The sequence below is a fragment of the Caenorhabditis elegans genome, chromosome IV (assembly GCF_000002985.6).
Source record: "Caenorhabditis elegans chromosome IV".
Taxonomy (NCBI): domain Eukaryota; kingdom Metazoa; phylum Nematoda; class Chromadorea; order Rhabditida; family Rhabditidae; genus Caenorhabditis; species Caenorhabditis elegans.
The window spans coordinates 8,122,628-8,139,166 of NC_003282.8; the positions used below are offsets into that span (position 1 = coordinate 8,122,628).

Consider the following 16,539-nt stretch of genomic DNA (forward strand, 5'->3'; position numbering starts at 1 on the left):
ATTAATAACTCCAGAGCCGTTTGACTGAATTTTATAATATTTGACAGCTTACTAGAAATATTTTGCCCCACGGTGGAGCAGAAAACGGCACTAAGTTCGGAGCAAAATTGAGCCCAGGGCGGCTTTCCCCAGTTTGAAAAAATTTTTTGTTGCTCTTTTTACCCCCAAAAAAGCATGTTTTAATTGAATTAAAATTCGGGTTTTGCTCGGTTTTGTTCCAAATTTATGTGCAAGATACTACTCAGAGAGACTGATTTTTTGAAAAAAAGTTTGAGTTCATAAGTGCAAAAGGCAAAAAGTTGTGATAAAACAAAAGGCCAAAAAATGACATTTTGCCAAAACAAAATTTTTTTCCGAAAAAGTAGTTTTTCGTCTTTATCTCAAGTTCTACTTCATCTTTTTTGATATTTTTTTTGTTTACCCCACGTACAAAAGTACGCTGAACACGATTTTTAACTCAGAATTGGAAAAAGTTCTATGAGGCGGCCGAGCAAGACGAATAAGTGCCAAATTTTGCACACTTCCCCTATTTCGCGAATCTACTTTTCAATCATAACTCGGTCAGTTTTCAATATTTCTTAGTTTTCCAAAAATTGACGTGTAGGTCTCATCAAGACTCGAGACATATACAATTTGTAAAAAGTCCAGTGGGAAAATTTTTCAAGAAAAAAATAATTCAAAAATTTAGTACTGGGGGGAGTGGTTTCCTGGGTCTCCTGAACATTTTTTCCACTAAAGTTTTGCGGAATGTATTTTTGATTCATAGTTTTTGATTTTATTTAATGGAAGATGAAGTTTCGTCGCATTAGAAATACTCTGCCAAGAGATATTATTTTTATTAATTTTCAGGCCAAAACTTGTTTTTTTCTATACATCTGTCTGTGTACAAGATATAGCCCTCAACTGTACGTCTCCTTTTTGGGAAATCAATAATGAGTACAATCCTGTAATAAAATTTTCAAAAATTCGTTTTCCCACTGACATATCAGTAATAAACGGTTTTCGAACGCCTTTTCTCAAAATGTAAATATTGAAGAAAGCGGAATCGAAAAACGACTCCCTCCAGAAATTTACCTTCCTTACTTCCAGCTTGAGCTCTCTCCCGCATGACCGAGTGGTTAGTGCGTATGACTGCAGAAATTTTGGTAGTTGGTTCAATTCTACCAAGTGATAATTTTTTTTGTTTTTTGTGAGTAATCGGGATTCGAATACAAATACTCGATTTTATACAAAATATGGGTACGTCTCCTCTAATATAAAGCCTCCTCAAACTTCAATCAATCATTGACCTACTGAAATTTTCACAAACCCTCTAACAGGTTCGAGGCGAAGCCGAGAACCTACGCCCGGCAAGGGGACTCGCCTTACACCCCCTACAACTGGCGGGCCCGCTAGTCCAGCCGGACTTAAACATTGTCTGTCATTCATTCATTTTTCCTCTTCTTGTGAGAGTGACGTCCTCACCAGGACACTTCTTGATTTTAATATTTTATTTAGTTTCTTGACTAAAATTACATTTATTTTCAATCTGAAGTATTCACTACCCCTATTTTTTTAGTTTGAAGAACTAAAAAGTGTTTAGTTTGAAAAAAAAGTTTTAAGGCATAACTATGTGGCTTCCAATATTCTTGACATTAAGGGGATACATACAAATACAGAATTTTGGTCTCAAAACTTATCAAACCTTCTACAAAAAATTTCTAGAAACACGTTTTTCCGAACTAGAAAATTTTTGTAGAAGGTTTGATAGGTTTTGAGACCAAAATTCTGTATTTGTATGTATCCCCTTAATGTCAAGAATATTGGAAGCCACATAGGTATGCCTTAAAACTTTTTTTCAAACAATTTTTAGTTATTCAAACTAAAAATAGGGGTAGTGAATACTTCAGATTGAAAAATAAATGCAATTTTAGTCAAGAAACTAAAAAATATTAAAATCAAGAATTGTCCTGGTGAGGACGTCACTCTCACAAGAAGGGGAAAAATGAATGAATGACAGACAATGTTTAAGTCCGGATGGATTTATGGGGACTGGAGATGTGCACAGAGAGCGTAGAGAGAAAGAGAGAAAGAGAGAGAGAGAGACACACACACACAACAGTTACAGTCGGGATAGACGAACCGTGTTATACAACTGCATAGAGCAACGTCACACTCACACCGTGTGACCACACGAAGAAGACGCGGTGTGTCCGCAATGCGCAGTGATAGAGAGGTTGAGAGAGAGACAGTGCTAGAGACCAGTGCTGTGCGGCCCTCGGCTCTCAGGGCGCGAGCCGAGAGCCGACTTTTTTCAAGAGCCGCACAGCCCTGGTTGAGACTATTAATCAACTGCCAAGTAACTGGAAATTGACCTAAGATTGCGTTATACTCATCCTACAGTATTTCAAACATCATAGTTAATCTAATATAATCGTTTAGTCCAGCAGAGCAAGTTCCAGCAAAGTCCAACCAAATTTCCAAAACAAAAATTTCAAAATTGTCTGAAACTTACTAATAAAGTCAGTCAGTGAAACGATATTGGTTTTCTGTTACGTTTTTGAACCTTTGAAAAGAAAGTAGCGCACAGTAGAGAACAACGGAGAATTATGCTAGAAAGGTGGAGAAGTGCGCTGGAAAGGCGGCAGTATTTGTCCCTGCTTGCGAACAAAAACAACGTGAAACAAAACTTTACGTATTACATTGAAAACAATTGAACGCTTTAAAAAATACATACAGTGAGTGAAACCCTTTACACGTATTTTCAAGTGAATTGAATACGTGGAAATGGACATAGGTTTTTGGAACTTTATTCAGTTTAAAAATCTTCAGCAATGTCGTTGCAGTAAGTTCATATTTTCTACTGTTTTTCAATTTGTATATATATAAGGTTCCTATTTTCAGGTCGACATTACTTTTGGGATTTGGCATTACATTTTTAATCTCTGTGAACTGTAATCTTGAATCAATAACAAGTACCAATCATGATGAGATTATACAAAATAGTCGGGTAAGCCATTTTGTTTTCAAAATTTACCGTTTTTTCAATGCAAGTTTTAAATTCTTATTCAATTTGTGATTTTAATTTTCAGTTGACATTTGTCGCATTCACTGCTTCTTGGTGTCCATTCTCTCGAAAACTAATGTCCAGCTTTTCTCAAGCAGCTGCAGACTATCAAGCAAAGTACCCGGATCGGAAAACGGTTTGGGGAAATGTGGATTGCATGGCTGAAGATTATCTGATGAACAAGTACTCTATCACTAAATTTCCGACAATGAAAGTATTCTTCTATGGATACATGATGACAGAATATCGAGGATCTCGTCAAGTTAAAGGATTAATTGAATACATTGAGAAAATGGAGAACACTTCTAGCCTTGTGAACTTGAATGAAGCAGAAAGTTTGACTCAATGGCAGAATTATGTTATTCCACAAAAAGGAACTCTTATTCTTTGGTTTCCTAGAGGTTCACCACCATTTGAGCTCATTCTTAAAGCGATTGCATTGATTCATAGTCAATTGGTTGTGGTGGTTCCAATTTCCGAAAACTTATTGAAACATGAGGATCATCAACTATGGTTTTCTCTGGATGGAGAGCATGTTGAACGATTTGAGGGAAGTGTGTCGAATTTCAAAGAAATCGTGGAATGGATCAAGAAAAAGTCGGCAGGAATGGTTCGAGAATTGACGTTTGAAAATATGGAGGAAATGGTAGAAGATGGCAAGCCACTATTGATTCTTCTGAGGAAAAAGGATGATATTGAGACAGAAAAACAATTTGTCACAACAGTAAGTCCAATGTTGAATAACGTTTTTAAAGTGGATTAGAGATGAAAAACTTTACCAAATCTGTCTGCCACTGTTTTTAATTTACAGTCAACACTTTACAATTAGTCAAATCTGATTGTTTTGGAAATCATTTAAAAAATTCCTACAAACCTCCTATTCTAAAGTTAATTGTATTTGAACATTGTAGAGGTTCAAGCATGAAGTTCCTAAATAACTCAAAAATTTGGTAACATGCCAAAACACAGATTAGTTAACTTTATTAATTATTATAATTTTATTTCAGATTCGTCGTGAGCTCGACCAGGACACGCTTCTGAAACTTGCTCCAGTGATGGCTGATGGAAAAGTTCTCACGGCTGTTCTCCGTCATTTCAACAAAGGACTTGATGATCTTCCATTCTTATTGATCGATCAGTTTACTCATTCATTCCCATCTCCATGGAAGGGAAATGAGATTTTCGCAGAAGGAAATATTAAACAGGTATGTATGCGGAAAGACTATGTTTTCAAAAATCAAGAAGAGTCGAGAAAATCAAAAATTGTTGAATTTTGGCATTGTATTATTGTATTAGAAATTCATAATCTCAATATTTTTCAGTTTGTGGCTGATCTATTTAACGACAACCATCATCGAAAATTGCACGAGAAGCTCAATGAACTCATTCAAAAAATTGTGACAGAAACCGAGGAAATTGAAAAACAAGCATCGGAGGAGAAAGTTGAAAAACCAACAGAGAAACTTGAGAAGCATGAAAGTGTATTTAATAAGCTAAAACCTGCATCAACTCGTTATTCATTTGCTAAAGAAGAACTTTGAGGAGAATATTATTAATTTTAAATTATTTATAATATTTTTTAGAAAATAAATCATAAATATAAATTTGTTCAATCATAGGGAAGCCGGGCATCCCTAATTCTGAATATGAGACATTCACAAGTCACTTTCTTCCTGACATATTTAAAATTCAGAATCCAAGCATTTGATGGAAATTGTATTTTCGTTGATTGTTTTTCTATCTCTCCCAGAAGCTTGCACATGATATCGTCTTATTCGTATATCTAATCCCATCTCTCTAGTCTCTTCTCTTCAAAGTTCCCCTCTTCGTCGTCTGAATATCATCAATCGTCAATTCGGTTGACATGGTAACCAAGTTATTCTAATGCAGTCGTCATCTCAAGTACATATTCATTCCGCATATTCTTCGCCATCCACCGCAGCCACCTGCAAAAGAGTCTCTTACCTGACTGCTTCCTACGACTTTCTCTGCCGTCTCATAGATTTACGAGTAATTTCTTGCAACAGGCGACTTCTTTAGAGCAATTACTTGCTCATTCAATGCTTTTAGCTGCTGATCCTCATTCGGCTATTGATATTGATAAACTCGTGAGTTTGTTTACTACTTCCAAGCGAGTATAAATAGATGATATTGGTATTCGAAAGATTTTAGTGTGTCATGTATTTGTTGGACTTTTATATGAACATTTTCAAGCTATTTTAAAACTTTTTTGAAAACTTTTTATTGTTGTTTTTAAAAAAAAGTTAAACAATCCTGATTCATTTTTACTTTTCCCTCATAATCTCTACCTAGGAGAAAACGAGAAATCTGAAATTCATTTGTTACAGTAACCTGAAAAGCGCGTACACAAAAACCATTTTCGCGGCGAGACCATTCATAATTAATGTGATTTCCCTTGAAAAATTTAAATTAAACTGTAAAATGATATCATACCCTAGACATCAGACTTTACCTTAACCACTTCACGAAATTTTGACCCGATATAGAAAATTGTCGAATTTAACTTTTTTAAAAGTAAATACATAAGACTTGAAACTGCAAAAAAAGTGGAGATCGCGGCAAGACCCATTCAGAGAACAAGCATTTACCTTTGAAAGAATTCTACAAACTCGCGATAGTTTCTCAATAACATCAAAAATATAATTTTAGGTTGGTTGGTTGATTGCTCAATCCGAGCAAACAAGCGGATGTCCTGAAAGCTTCTGTCTTGTAGATGTCAATGATAATGACGTTTATCATAAATCTCATATCGCGAATGCTTATCATTATGATCGAATAATGCTCTCTCGTCTTGTATACGAAACACCAATTCTTGCACAGGCACGAGCCGAAGGACATCTTTTAGTTATTTATGGACGAGAAGCTGAACGAGTTGCTAAAGTTTTATTTCAACGGGGATTTAAGACTGTTTTACTGAAAGGAAGTGAGTATGTTGTTCTGAATTGAAAAGTAGATTGTAATGATCAAAAATAATAAATTATCTTTCAGACACTGCACAATTCAAGGAACAATATCCATGTCTCCTGGAGCCTTCAATTGACTTCGTAAAGCTCAAAGAAATTTATGAAAAGAAAAAGAATTCTGTATTTGGAGGTCGTCTGTGGAGAAGTACTTCAGCTTCACGAATCAAATCTGTAACACGAGACGAGAGAGCTGAAAAGTCGAAAAAAGTGAACAGCAGGCCAACGAGCCAATCTAGGAAACCATGGCTTTAGGCGTATAATTTTTGATTGAACACTGTGATTACTTATCCTGTTTTAATATATCTTATCGGTGAACTACATCAGTAAAACATTCTTCGCATTATTCTATTTAATCATAAAAACAATGAAATCGAAACGGACAACTGCCAATCACTAGACTAACCAAAAAGAGAGGATGAAACACACACATAACATAAAAATTTGTCTTTAGAAAAGGGAAAAGGCAGTTTAAATGAGCACATCGAAGTCGCGAAGCTCCTCGTCAGATGGGAGAGTGGCGGCAACGCGGTCTCTGAAATTATTTTGTTTGCAAAACTTAACGTTTCAGAAAATAAAGTTTTTGATAATCCTGAATCAGGATTTCTGATTATCAAATTTGTTTTTTTAACTATATCGCCGTTCCTGGACACAAAATAATTTTTAAAAAATATAAAAATACGGTTTCGAAAGGAGATTTTTTAGAAAGTAAAATTGTAGACCGTTTTTTTTGCCCGTAATGCTCAAAAAATAAAAAATAAAAAATAAAAGATATTTGAATATTTTCAATAAGAATTTTTATATTTTTATCTTCTATCAATTTAGATTTGATGTAACATAAAATGTGCAAGAGTATTTGAGATTTAGTATCATAATAATTACAAAAAATCATAAATTTCAAATAATTCGCCAAAAATTACCTTGGAATCAGGTCTGGACTGATAAGTGGTAGTCCGGCCTTCTCTCGTCTAGCGATTTCCAAATGAGCTTCTCTCAATGCCCATTCTCTTCCCATTGGCCTGAAATTATTAATTTATAAAATTAGATGCATTTCCTCAAATGCATACCAATCTGGACGGGCAAACATGATCCAGCAAGTGAACCAGGTGGTAAGAACAGTGAAAAGAAGGAAAGCTGCTTGATGAAAACGAGCCCAATCCTTGTGCTCGTCATGTGCAATTTGCGAGAACCAAATCCATTCTCTTCTCTGAAATATTCAATTCTCAGCGGAGCAAATTGGAAATCTATGCAAATAACAAAACTCTTATTTTTCATACCATCTTTGCTCCCTGATCCTTTGCGAGAGGTCTTCTCCATCCATCTCCGAACAGCCAATCCAAACGTCCGCCATTCAACTTCGGCCATGGATTTTCATAGGCATATGAGTCAGTTCCGGGTCTGAAAATATTTAGAATCAGTTCATTTATAGACATTTAAAAATAAAATGAAAATTACCTGTAGTTATCTGGCTTTCTCTCAACTTTAGCATCTGAATGAGAGTGCGAAGAAGCGAGACGTCTAAAACCCAGCGACCGGATGCTGGCCGACGTTTGAAGGCGGCTTAGTTGAGGCAGCATCTGAAAATTTGAGTAAAATTACAATAAAGAGAAAAGAGCAACGAAGGAAAGCGGTACACGAAGAGAATCGCCGCAGAGACTGATAAAAATCGATAAGAAACACAATGTCAATTTCTAAGAGAACAGAGCATTAATATTGAATAAAATTATGGAATTTAATTGGATATTTATAAATTAATTTTAAATTGAATGTTTTACTTTTTATTAAAAAAAAACCAAGCAAAAAACCAGTGAGAAAATGGAATAAAATCGGAAATCTGTGAAGGGCTGCTACTTTTTTGCGGTGGGGCGCGGTTGCTGACTGCTAACAAACACATTTTTTTTTTCTCAAATTCAGTTCATAATTTCAATTTTTCCTTCTGAAAATTAATAAAATTCAGTTTAAAAATGAACGATGATCAATGGGTAGCTGGAATAAGTAAGAAGGATGCCGGAAGATACAGTAGACAGCTGCTAGTCGATGATTTTGGTGTCTCAGGTAAAATACGAAGATGTTATTCCAATCAACATTTAATTTCAGGCCAAAAAAATCTGAAAAACCTCAACGTTTTAATCGTTGGAGCTGGAGGACTTGGTTGTCCAGTGGCTACTTATCTGGGAGCTGCTGGAATTGGAACTATTGGTATTGTAGATTATGACCATGTGAGGCTAAAATTCATTAAAATTGCATGAGCATTCATAAAAATTTAGATTTCACTGGATAATCTTCACAGACAAGTTGCGTACAAGGAGGATCAAGTAGGAAAGTCGAAAGCACAAGCTCTCGCTGATAACATCAAATTGTAAATTTTCCACTAAAATTTTGGATCTAAAAAGTATGAAATTTTAATTAGTTTTACAGGCAAAACAGCGACTTGAACGTACAAGTTCACAATACTTCACTGGATAGTTCAAATGCAATGCAATTATTCAAAAACTACGAAATCGTTTGTGATTGCACAGATAATGTGGCCACCAGATATTTGATCAATGATGTCTGTGTTCTTCTTAATATTCCTCTTGTCAGTGGAAGTGCTCTTCGATGGGATGGACAATTATCAGTTTATCATTATGGATCAGATTGTCCTTGTTATCGGTGTTTATTCCCTTCTCCGCCGGATCCAAATTCTGTGACAAATTGCAATGAAGGCGGAGTACTTGGACCAATTGTTGGAGTAATTGGAAGCATGCAAGCTTTAGAGGTCATGAAAATTGCAGCAAAAGTTAGAAGTAAGTAGGGGATGATGTTACAAATAGTATGAAATTCAACTACTTTTTTTGTTTGATATTTTAAAAATAATCGTGTATTTTCAGCTACTCTTGCTGGCCAATTGTTGCTATTTGATGGACGCGAAGGAAAATCAAGAACGATTCGATTGCGAAAAAGGGATCCGAAATGTGAAGTTTGTGGTGATAATCCAACAATTACTGCTCCAATCGATTATGTTTTATTCTGTGGAGCAGGTGCTCATGACAAGGTATCAATGTTCAGGTTGCATTCGAAGAATATTTGTTAATTCCAGATCGAAAATCTTAAATTATTAGAATTGTCGGATCGCGTGAATGTTACAGAGTATCGAAACAAAAGAAGAGAACAAAAACCCGTTCTACTGGATACACGACCATCGTTGGAATTTGAGATTGCACACCTGCCTGAGGCAATCAGTCTGTTGCACACTGTCTCAATATTTTCAACAAATCTTTTTTATAGATGTCACTCTCAAGGAATGCCGATCTCTCTCAGCTGAAGACATCTCTAATCGTCTAGGATTGCAAAACACTGAACATTCTGATGTCTTCGTGATCTGTCATCGAGGAAATGATTCTCAAAGAGCTGTACTACTTCTCAGAGAAAAATTAGTCGATATAAAATTTCGAGATATCATTGGAGGATATGAGCAGTGGGCTCTGAAAATTAATGATATGTTCCCATTGTATTAGAATTGTTGAAATTTGTTTGAATTGTTTCCAAATTGTTTTATTAAATATCAATTATTTAAAAAGATGAGGAAGTGATTCAAAATGATGAAGAGTAAGGCACAAAATAGGAGGAAAAAGTAGGAAAAATAATTCTTATAATGTACATTTAAGCGATATCACTTGGATTGGATGAATCCCGTGGAACAACTTCCTTCCAGATGAACCAACAGTTAAAGGCGAAACAAAGAACACATACCCAATTGGCAAGCTGGAAAATGTTTCTTGAAAAGAAAGATTATTTAATATGAACTTACCACCGAAATAGCCAATTTTCCATTATTAACATCTCTACTCAAAAATTGAGCATTTTGTCCTTTCCACGACCCCTGTCCAAATAATTCAGTCAATCGCTCGTCTGACGTGGCATTTCCGATTGTGTTCGCTCCAGCCCACCAAATCGAACTACAGAAGAAGAAAAGGATAAATAAAAGTGCAGTTGCACCAAGATCAACTAATGGGATTCGTTTTTCAGTTTGATAGATATTCCAGAATATGACATAAACGAAGCAGATGAAAATTACATAGATCAGGGCGGTTACATTAACGAAATAAAAGAATCCGGCACTTCCACTGGCACTGTCATCTCCAGACCAGAATGTGCGGGTTTGATTGTCGCATCCGGTCAGCTTTACTTTTGAGAGACTGGAATTTGAGGTTTTAGTTGGAAACTTCGCATTGTTGATTAACTTTCATATTTATATTTGGCTTTCATGAAATAATTTTGAAAAAACTAAAATACGGTACCCGGTCTTGACACTACGAATTTTAGTTTTAAGTAAAAACAGGTGTGCGCCTTCTAAAAGAGTACTGTAATTCCAAACTTTCGTTGCTATGAAATTTTCGTAGATTTTTCGTAGTTTTCCTTAATTTTGTTCCAATTTTAGTGTTTCTATTTTTATCTTTAATTTTTTTATACATAAATATAATTTTATCGAAAAATCGATAAAAAATCCTCAGCAACAAAAGTTTGAAATTACAGTACTCTTTAAAGGCGCACACCCATTTGTATGTGACACAGCATTGTCGTGTCGACCGGGTGCGGTATTTTCTAAAATTTAATAGTTCAATTAAGCTTTTGAAATTACATATTCAATTCGTGAAACTTACGAAAATGTGTAGACTTTTTGTGTACTATTTCTCGTTATATTACCCGTTCCATCAACACAGTGGTAATTCAATTCCAATCCCCAACTGTTAATAGCGGCTATCGCAATGATTATGAAAACCTGAAAAGAATCACAAATGAATTTTCTCTCAAAAGAAATTCAAAAGTTTTCCTTACAAATTGAATAATTCTTATAAATCCTAATGGGAATTTGAATGCAGATATATTTAATTGTGCAGGAATCGAAGGCATTTTTTCGTCTGAAAAATTGAGACGTAATTCGTAGGAATCGATCAATAAAATCAAAAACTGATGAAATATCGAAAAATAACAACAAAAGTGCGTAAAAGGAGAGAGAGAAAGAGAGCTTGCTGTGTCATGTTCTCTTTTTGATAACGAGAAAACTTATTTATTACAAGAGATACCATGTTACTGTAGAAACATAGAGAAACGAGACAATTTACTCGACTGTGACTCCTCTGTGGATCAAGTGCCGATTTTTTCGAGGACAGCGATGTTTAGGAGACGCAGAGAATGCCATGACTGTTCTATTTGCCAAGTGGGTTATTTGTATTGGTTATGCTCCGCCTCATCTAGAGAACCTCTTAAATTACGTTTATTCATTCTGCAATGAATTTCGAACAGGAGTGCATTCGGGATCCTAGAAAAAATGGATAAAAACGGGGAAATAATAAAAACAGGCAAACACTAAATAGGACGAAAAATAAACTTTATCTGCCAAGAATACGACGTAGAAAGAAGGGAACAACTACTTTCACAGGAGAAAACCACACATTCGATTAGGAGACGCGAGTTTTCAAAGTGGGGACGGGGAAACTTTTGCAAAAAAATCTGAATATTTAGCTCGATCCAATGACGATGGTGGCATCCTTGAACGAGTATGCTGGTACGTGAAGATTCAATGGAGCTGGTCCCTGGAAAAAATGAAGATTTTGAAAAAAAGATCACCTTTACATTTTTGTGAATTTTATCAACGTTAGGGTGACTTGAAAACATTTTTAATGTCAAATTTAGAAATATAAACACTTTTTTCCGCTATTGAAGTTTTAACTTTTTTTAAATTTTCAACATTCTGAGAGCTTAATTTATGATAAAGATTTTCACGTAAATAATTAGGAATTCAAAAAAGAATTGTCTAATTACTTTTCCTACGTTCGGAAAAAAACTGATTTTCATCAAAAAAAGCGAACTTATTTACTACTCTTTTATTCCGTTTTTTTTAATAAAAAAAAAGAAACTGTAAAAACTAGGTATTTATTTAAAATTATCAAAAGCTTTACTAAGAAATACCAAAATTTACCGTAATAACGGTTAGGATAGGACTGAACTTTCGTTCGTTCCAGAAGATATCTTCTTGTTTTTGTTTAAATTATCTCTCTTTTTATAAAATTTTAAGAGAAAATTACAATTTATCATTAATTATATCAAATCGCGAACTTTTCTTCAATAAATTATGAAAAAAAATTATAAAATTTGAATTTTTCAGATTGTACTACATTTAGCAAATAAATGTCTTACCTTTCTAATACGTCCAGAAGCGTCGTAGTGAGATCCGTGACAAGGGCAGTAATAACCTCCGTAATCTCCAGCATCGGCTGAAAATTCAAAATATGATTTCAAAAATTCAGGAGAAAAAAGACTGCATACCAATTGGGACACATCCAAGATGGGTGCACACTCCAATGACAACGGACCATTCATCTTTCTGCACACGTTCGTCGTCATGTTGTGGATGACGGAGATCGGCGACAGGGACGGCCTTTTCCTTGGCAATCTCAGCCTTGGTACGATGTTTGACGAAGACTGGCTTTCCACGCCATTCGAATGTCTTTGTTTTTCCTTCTGGAATATCAGCCATGTTGATTTCGATCGAAGCCAAGGCACGTTGATCAGCTGCCATAGCCTGGAAAAATTAATTTAAAAACGGTGTAATGGAAATTCAACATACTTTGTAAGAAACAAGAGTCTGTACAACTTCCTTTCCGGCCCACAAAGATAGAACTCCTCCAGCTGTAATAAAACAATGTTTAGACCGAATAAAAAATAATTCGAACCTCCATAATACAGAGCAGTTGGAAGAGCACGACGTTGATCCTCGGTGTCACGGGCTGGCACTTGAGTGTTCTTTGTAGAATCACGACGATAGTTTGACATATCGGGGAATGTCACATCAGTGTGAGCCAAACGGCGAGAGGTGACTTAAAAATTAATGAATTAATATATTAAATTCAATTTCAAATACCATTGATTCCCTTGACAGCAAGTCCATTGGTGAAGACACCTCCGGTGCTGTGACTAACAGCGGCTTGACGAGCTTCAGCCGTGGAGAACTCAGCTGGAACATCGCGGAAAGCAGCGACCTGGATACTAGACAATAAAATAATATTCTGCAACTTTAAATACTTACATTATCGGCGGCTGGTGTTGCGGCAACAAAGTTTACATGTTGCTGGGATCCGCTGATCTGAAAGAAAACTATTTATAAACTATTGGACAAAATTTTAGAACTGTAATCGATATCTTAATCATTTCGACACCGTCCAGTGTTTTGGAACGAGAATAGTTTAAACAAATACATTTTAAACAAAATTTTCGAACGCGTTTCTCGCAAAATATGATTATTTCTCGAATTGAATAGATTATTGGAGTGTTTTTCTTCATATTTGTTCAAAAAATACTTACCACTTTGACTGCAAAACCTCCAGATCTAGCAAGAGAAGCCATTGCCCCAGTTGATGCCTAAAATAATTATTTTAAATATTTTTAAGTTTTTGAAAAAAATAAAACAATTTTTAAAATATGAGAACGGCTAAATTAACAGATCAAGGCAATGAACAACTGAATAAAACGTTTTCAAATTGATGAATTTTGCCGAAATTTGGAATTTTAAAGAATTAAAAGCTGAAAAAAGGCTAAAATTGGGACAAACTCAACGGGCGGACTGTCTGTATGAAGAGACACAGAGAAATTTTCGGCACGCGTCGCCCTCCGCATCGTTGTCAATAGGGCGAACATGCATAGAGACTTTTCCGTGTGCTCAGACGAGAGATTCCTTCTCGTTTGTAATAATCGTTGACAGCAGCATCTCAATTTCAAAATAATGACGCGGGTACGGGTACTAGAGGCCGTTTTGCCCGCACAACACTCGGCGACAAGATATCCGCCACCAGCTGTGAATCGGATGAAAAATACAGAAAGTCGTCCAGCTTTTATTTTTATTCCTGCTCAATAATACAATTTATATTCAGTTCTAGATTTTCTTATTCAAATAATTATTCAAGATGGTAAGTGTTTGATAAAAGATGATCCACACGATGAGGAAATCCACGAAAACATCTGTTGCCACAACCAACACTCCAGTTGACACACCAAACTATTTAGAAAAATAAATTGAGAGAAAAGATGTGGCTGTTTGATACTGCTCTGCGGCACGAGCTCAAAGAGTTGTAATCAAGGTCCAATCGAGTCGTGCCGAAAAGTTTAGCCTTTCCTTCTTCCGGACCTGATTGGTTTCAGATGGGAAGTAAAAGAGGACGCGGCGCGGCACCGTCGAATCAAGAGCGCGTCCGCACACATTTATTCTTCGGATCCAAAGCTGAACGACCACATCAAAAGCGGAAGCGGAGAGCTCAGAGTGGGTTTTTGTGTGGAAATTTGCTTTAAAAAAAGGATATTACGTAGACGTCTAAAGATGATGATTTTTCCTATATTTTACACACAAAGGTCTTGCCACGAAGACGAATTACTGTAATATGGTATCGATTAACAGGTCGTTGAAAATCTTCGGACATCTTACAAAATTTTTAAAAATTACAATTAAAATAAAATTCAAAGAATATGGTACAAGCGGCCCATAAATCGATACCAGCTACAGTAATTATAACCATCAAAGCAATACTGAGAAGTAGTAATTTAAATTGACTTTATGGGTCTCACCACGATGTACTGAATGTAGCACAGAATATAGAGTTGTTGTATTAAATATAAGGGGTTTTCATGTCAATTTGATTCTAAAAACTCATAAATATTTTCGAAATATTAAAGACAAGCTTCACGTAACTGCAAAGGATAAGAAAGACGAAATGGTTCAAGCTGGTGCAAGTGAGATTGATCCTCAACAATGGACTGGAAATCAAAGAGTTCTTCATTTTGGACCAATGGCTCAACGTGATCCATATTTCTATTATTATCCAAAAGGATGGGATATATTGTATCCAGCAACATTTGGATTTTTTCCATATAGAACATCGTTAGTTTTTTGATAATTGAAACTGTAAGCTGGAAATATGAGGGTTGAATAGCTCAACTAAATAACTCGTAGATTATAATTTAATGGAGTATGTCCTAATACATCATATTCAACGCGAAAATTCAACAGAGACGCAGAAAATATACATCAAGTTACTTTATCAAAAATTTAAAAAAAAACCCTGAAAAAAGCATTATTTTTTAAAGAAAATTTCGTGGCTCGTCATCATTGATTTGTTGTACAGCATTCGGCGTTTTTCTCCTAATTGGAGGACTACTAATGTCACTTCTTGGATATAAATACCTTTATACTTCACCATTCTGGACTTGGCCATACGAACAAAGAATACGACCACCACCAATTCAAATTGCGGGTCCTATTTTATTTGGACTCGGATGTTCGTTTTTGATAATTTCATTAATCTACTTTTTATGCACAACAAAGCTCTGTGATCTCTCGTTACACCACACAAAGAAGCACAATGATCCTGCTAGGCTTACGACTATTACAACACATTATGTGGTAAGTCTTTTTGATTAATTGAAAATTCAAATTCAATTAGAAACCCACATGTCCTTGTAAAAGTTGCGACTACACCTTTGAAAATTTCATGAAAGTAATATAAACAATTAAAGCTAACAAATTAACGTCTAAACAAACTCAAAATGATCGTACCATAATTTAAAAAAAACTATTAAAACATTTTAGATTTCTGAAAATGGCATAGTTTTGGTAAATTGCCAAATTAACCGAAACAGCAATGTGTTTGAAACCTTACAAGGCTTAGATACAGTTCACTAGAACGAAGAATGTAGGTAATAATGCGTATCAATTCAAAATCAAAATGTACCCATTTTAGTTGTTACACGTTTACAGCCGCTACCTCCGATCTTTGAGAAAGATCCATATCAACCTCTACCTCCACCTGCGTACCCAGTTCTTGAGAATCGACACGCAATGTCTAATGTAGTTAAGCCACACGATGAAAAGAAACTGTATCCACCAGTGTAAGAACTTCATTCAAACCGGAACAAGATTCTGTAAATCTATAATTTCAGAATTCCTGGATGTTCCACACTTTCCCTTCATAGACGATCTCCGAATAACATTTTTGTAGCAAGTCCATATAATACCCTAAGAGCTACAAGCGTTGGAAGATATCAATCTGGATTCCTTGACACGAATTCAATAATGGAAAATCGGTTAGGATCAAGGCAGCCGTCAGTTGCAAGTAGAAGACAATCAAGTGAAGCTTCAAGTCAAAAAAGATCCAAATCAATGGGACCTTTACATCGAACTAACTCCAATCGAAGCAAAGGATCAGGAAGATCAAGAAGGAGAGAAAATAGTCAAATATAGACATTGTTTTATGATGTTAACCAGATTTATATTGTTTTTTTTTAATTTCAAAATTCTGTATCCACAAAGATCAACCGAAAAGGAGATGAATAATTTGTAGATATTTTAAAATATTTATCTACAATAATATTTTCCATCAACCAAATAAAAAATTCGACCTTCGCCCTTTGTATGTCTTCCTCTCGTTTCCCATTTTTCACTGCGTCTCAATCGCTGCTGACTCATATCTGATTGACCTCACT

The 16,539-nt window shown here is 35.4% G+C and overlaps 7 protein-coding genes and 3 non-coding genes across 12 annotated transcripts; 5 read left to right on the forward strand and 5 right to left on the reverse strand.

The window, feature by feature from the left end:
• The first annotated feature begins 21 nt into the window (after window positions 1-21).
• Window positions 22-4,697, forward strand: erp-44.3 (Thioredoxin domain-containing protein). 2 transcript variants are annotated; one of them, NM_001372878.2, is made up of 5 exons: window positions 22-2,824; window positions 2,884-2,989; window positions 3,072-3,770; window positions 4,054-4,251; window positions 4,369-4,649. In NM_001372878.2, the coding sequence occupies exons 1-5, from the start codon at window positions 2,814-2,816 to the stop codon at window positions 4,585-4,587; spliced, it is 1,233 nt and encodes a 410-aa protein (NP_001360604.1). In that variant the 5' UTR covers window positions 22-2,813; the 3' UTR covers window positions 4,588-4,649. The 2 variants fall into 2 exon arrangements, with proteins under 2 accessions (NP_001360604.1, NP_501357.3); NM_068956.5 differs by having other exon boundaries at window positions 460-560; window positions 4,369-4,697.
• ceph-41 (Rhodanese domain-containing protein) lies at window positions 4,575-6,373 on the forward strand (the record flags this gene model as incomplete). Of its 2 annotated transcripts, NM_001307277.3 has the most annotated exons (3): window positions 4,575-5,154; window positions 5,717-5,990; window positions 6,056-6,373. In NM_001307277.3, 3 exons carry the CDS (start codon window positions 5,107-5,109, stop codon window positions 6,280-6,282), a joined length of 549 nt encoding a protein of 182 aa, NP_001294206.1. The 2 variants fall into 2 exon arrangements, with proteins under 2 accessions (NP_001294206.1, NP_001379378.1); NM_001392342.1 differs by lacking the exon at window positions 4,575-5,154 and having other exon boundaries at window positions 5,846-5,990; window positions 6,056-6,282.
• On the reverse strand, window positions 5,540-5,560 carry 21ur-13709. The gene has a single exon (NR_056286.1).
• Window positions 6,313-7,604, reverse strand: ndub-11 (NADH dehydrogenase [ubiquinone] 1 beta subcomplex subunit 11, mitochondrial; the record flags this gene model as incomplete). The annotated part of the gene is made up of 5 exons (NM_001028030.6): window positions 6,313-6,562; window positions 6,948-7,046; window positions 7,095-7,234; window positions 7,305-7,425; window positions 7,483-7,604. 5 exons carry the CDS (start codon window positions 7,602-7,604, stop codon window positions 6,499-6,501), a joined length of 546 nt encoding a protein of 181 aa, NP_001023201.1. The 3' UTR covers window positions 6,313-6,498.
• A 329-nt stretch (window positions 7,605-7,933) lies between these two features.
• On the forward strand, window positions 7,934-9,605 carry moc-3 (Molybdopterin-synthase sulfurtransferase). Its single transcript, NM_068958.6, has 7 exons — window positions 7,934-8,082; window positions 8,125-8,246; window positions 8,295-8,386; window positions 8,446-8,813; window positions 8,898-9,061; window positions 9,107-9,248; window positions 9,295-9,605. The coding sequence occupies exons 1-7, from the start codon at window positions 7,992-7,994 to the stop codon at window positions 9,522-9,524; spliced, it is 1,209 nt and encodes a 402-aa protein (NP_501359.1). The 5' UTR covers window positions 7,934-7,991; the 3' UTR covers window positions 9,525-9,605.
• sph-1 (MARVEL domain-containing protein) lies at window positions 9,548-10,931 on the reverse strand. Its single transcript, NM_068959.8, has 4 exons — window positions 10,846-10,931; window positions 10,671-10,789; window positions 9,818-10,205; window positions 9,548-9,771 (listed from the first exon to the last, which is right to left on the reverse strand). Exons 1-4 carry the CDS (start codon window positions 10,918-10,920, stop codon window positions 9,670-9,672), a joined length of 684 nt encoding a protein of 227 aa, NP_501360.2. The 5' UTR covers window positions 10,921-10,931; the 3' UTR covers window positions 9,548-9,669.
• On the reverse strand, window positions 10,790-10,845 carry mir-4920. The gene has a single exon (NR_056287.2). It is a non-coding gene; the product is annotated as a pre-microRNA mir-4920 (primary transcript).
• Window positions 10,932-11,388: 457 nt separating the features above from the next.
• On the reverse strand, window positions 11,389-13,428 carry isp-1 (Cytochrome b-c1 complex subunit Rieske, mitochondrial). The gene is made up of 8 exons (NM_068960.6): window positions 13,372-13,428; window positions 13,097-13,153; window positions 12,932-13,049; window positions 12,744-12,887; window positions 12,638-12,699; window positions 12,337-12,592; window positions 12,208-12,284; window positions 11,389-11,603 (listed from the first exon to the last, which is right to left on the reverse strand). The coding sequence occupies exons 1-8, from the start codon at window positions 13,411-13,413 to the stop codon at window positions 11,529-11,531; spliced, it is 831 nt and encodes a 276-aa protein (NP_501361.1). The 5' UTR covers window positions 13,414-13,428; the 3' UTR covers window positions 11,389-11,528.
• A 248-nt stretch (window positions 13,429-13,676) lies between these two features.
• Window positions 13,677-13,817, forward strand: F42G8.16. The gene has a single exon (NR_056288.1). It is a non-coding gene; the product is annotated as an Unclassified non-coding RNA F42G8.16 (non-coding RNA).
• Window positions 13,762-16,465, forward strand: islo-1 (Interactor with SLO-1). Its single transcript, NM_068961.9, has 6 exons — window positions 13,762-13,973; window positions 14,206-14,323; window positions 14,734-14,938; window positions 15,145-15,460; window positions 15,815-15,945; window positions 15,997-16,465. Exons 1-6 carry the CDS (start codon window positions 13,971-13,973, stop codon window positions 16,295-16,297), a joined length of 1,074 nt encoding a protein of 357 aa, NP_501362.2. The 5' UTR covers window positions 13,762-13,970; the 3' UTR covers window positions 16,298-16,465.
• Window positions 16,466-16,539: the final 74 nt, after the last annotated feature.

Bases quoted from the DNA above. Each gene is read 5' to 3' on its own strand.
- erp-44.3 (NM_068956.5), top strand. From the start codon at position 478: ATGAGGCGGCCGAGCAAGACGAATAAGTGCCAAATTTTGCACACTTCC. The intron at 561-2,883 runs GTCAGTTTTCAA...TCCTATTTTCAG, and splicing joins TACTTTTCAATCATAACTCG to GTCGACATTACTTTTGGGAT. The intron at 4,252-4,368 runs GTATGTATGCGG...AATATTTTTCAG, and splicing joins CAGAAGGAAATATTAAACAG to TTTGTGGCTGATCTATTTAA.
- moc-3 (NM_068958.6), top strand. From the start codon at position 7,992: ATGAACGATGATCAATGGGTAGCTGGAATAAGTAAGAAGGATGCCGGA. The intron at 8,083-8,124 runs GTAAAATACGAA...ATTTAATTTCAG, and splicing joins CGATGATTTTGGTGTCTCAG to GCCAAAAAAATCTGAAAAAC. The intron at 9,249-9,294 runs GTCTGTTGCACA...TCTTTTTTATAG, and splicing joins ACACCTGCCTGAGGCAATCA to ATGTCACTCTCAAGGAATGC.
- sph-1 (NM_068959.8), bottom strand. From the start codon at position 10,920: ATGCCTTCGATTCCTGCACAATTAAATATATCTGCATTCAAATTCCCA. The intron at 10,790-10,845 runs GTAAGGAAAACT...GATTCTTTTCAG, and splicing joins TTATAAGAATTATTCAATTT to GTTTTCATAATCATTGCGAT. The intron at 9,772-9,817 runs GTAAGTTCATAT...AACATTTTCCAG, and splicing joins GAAAATTGGCTATTTCGGTG to CTTGCCAATTGGGTATGTGT.
- isp-1 (NM_068960.6), bottom strand. From the start codon at position 13,413: ATGGCTTCTCTTGCTAGATCTGGAGGTTTTGCAGTCAAAGTG. The intron at 13,154-13,371 runs GTAAGTATTTTT...GTTTTCTTTCAG, and splicing joins GAGGTTTTGCAGTCAAAGTG to ATCAGCGGATCCCAGCAACA. The intron at 12,593-12,637 runs GTATGTTGAATT...TAATTTTTCCAG, and splicing joins AGACTCTTGTTTCTTACAAA to GCTATGGCAGCTGATCAACG.
- islo-1 (NM_068961.9), top strand. The intron at 14,939-15,144 runs GTTAGTTTTTTG...TATTTTTTAAAG, and splicing joins TTTTTTCCATATAGAACATC to AAAATTTCGTGGCTCGTCAT. The intron at 15,461-15,814 runs GTAAGTCTTTTT...ACACGTTTACAG, and splicing joins CTATTACAACACATTATGTG to CCGCTACCTCCGATCTTTGA.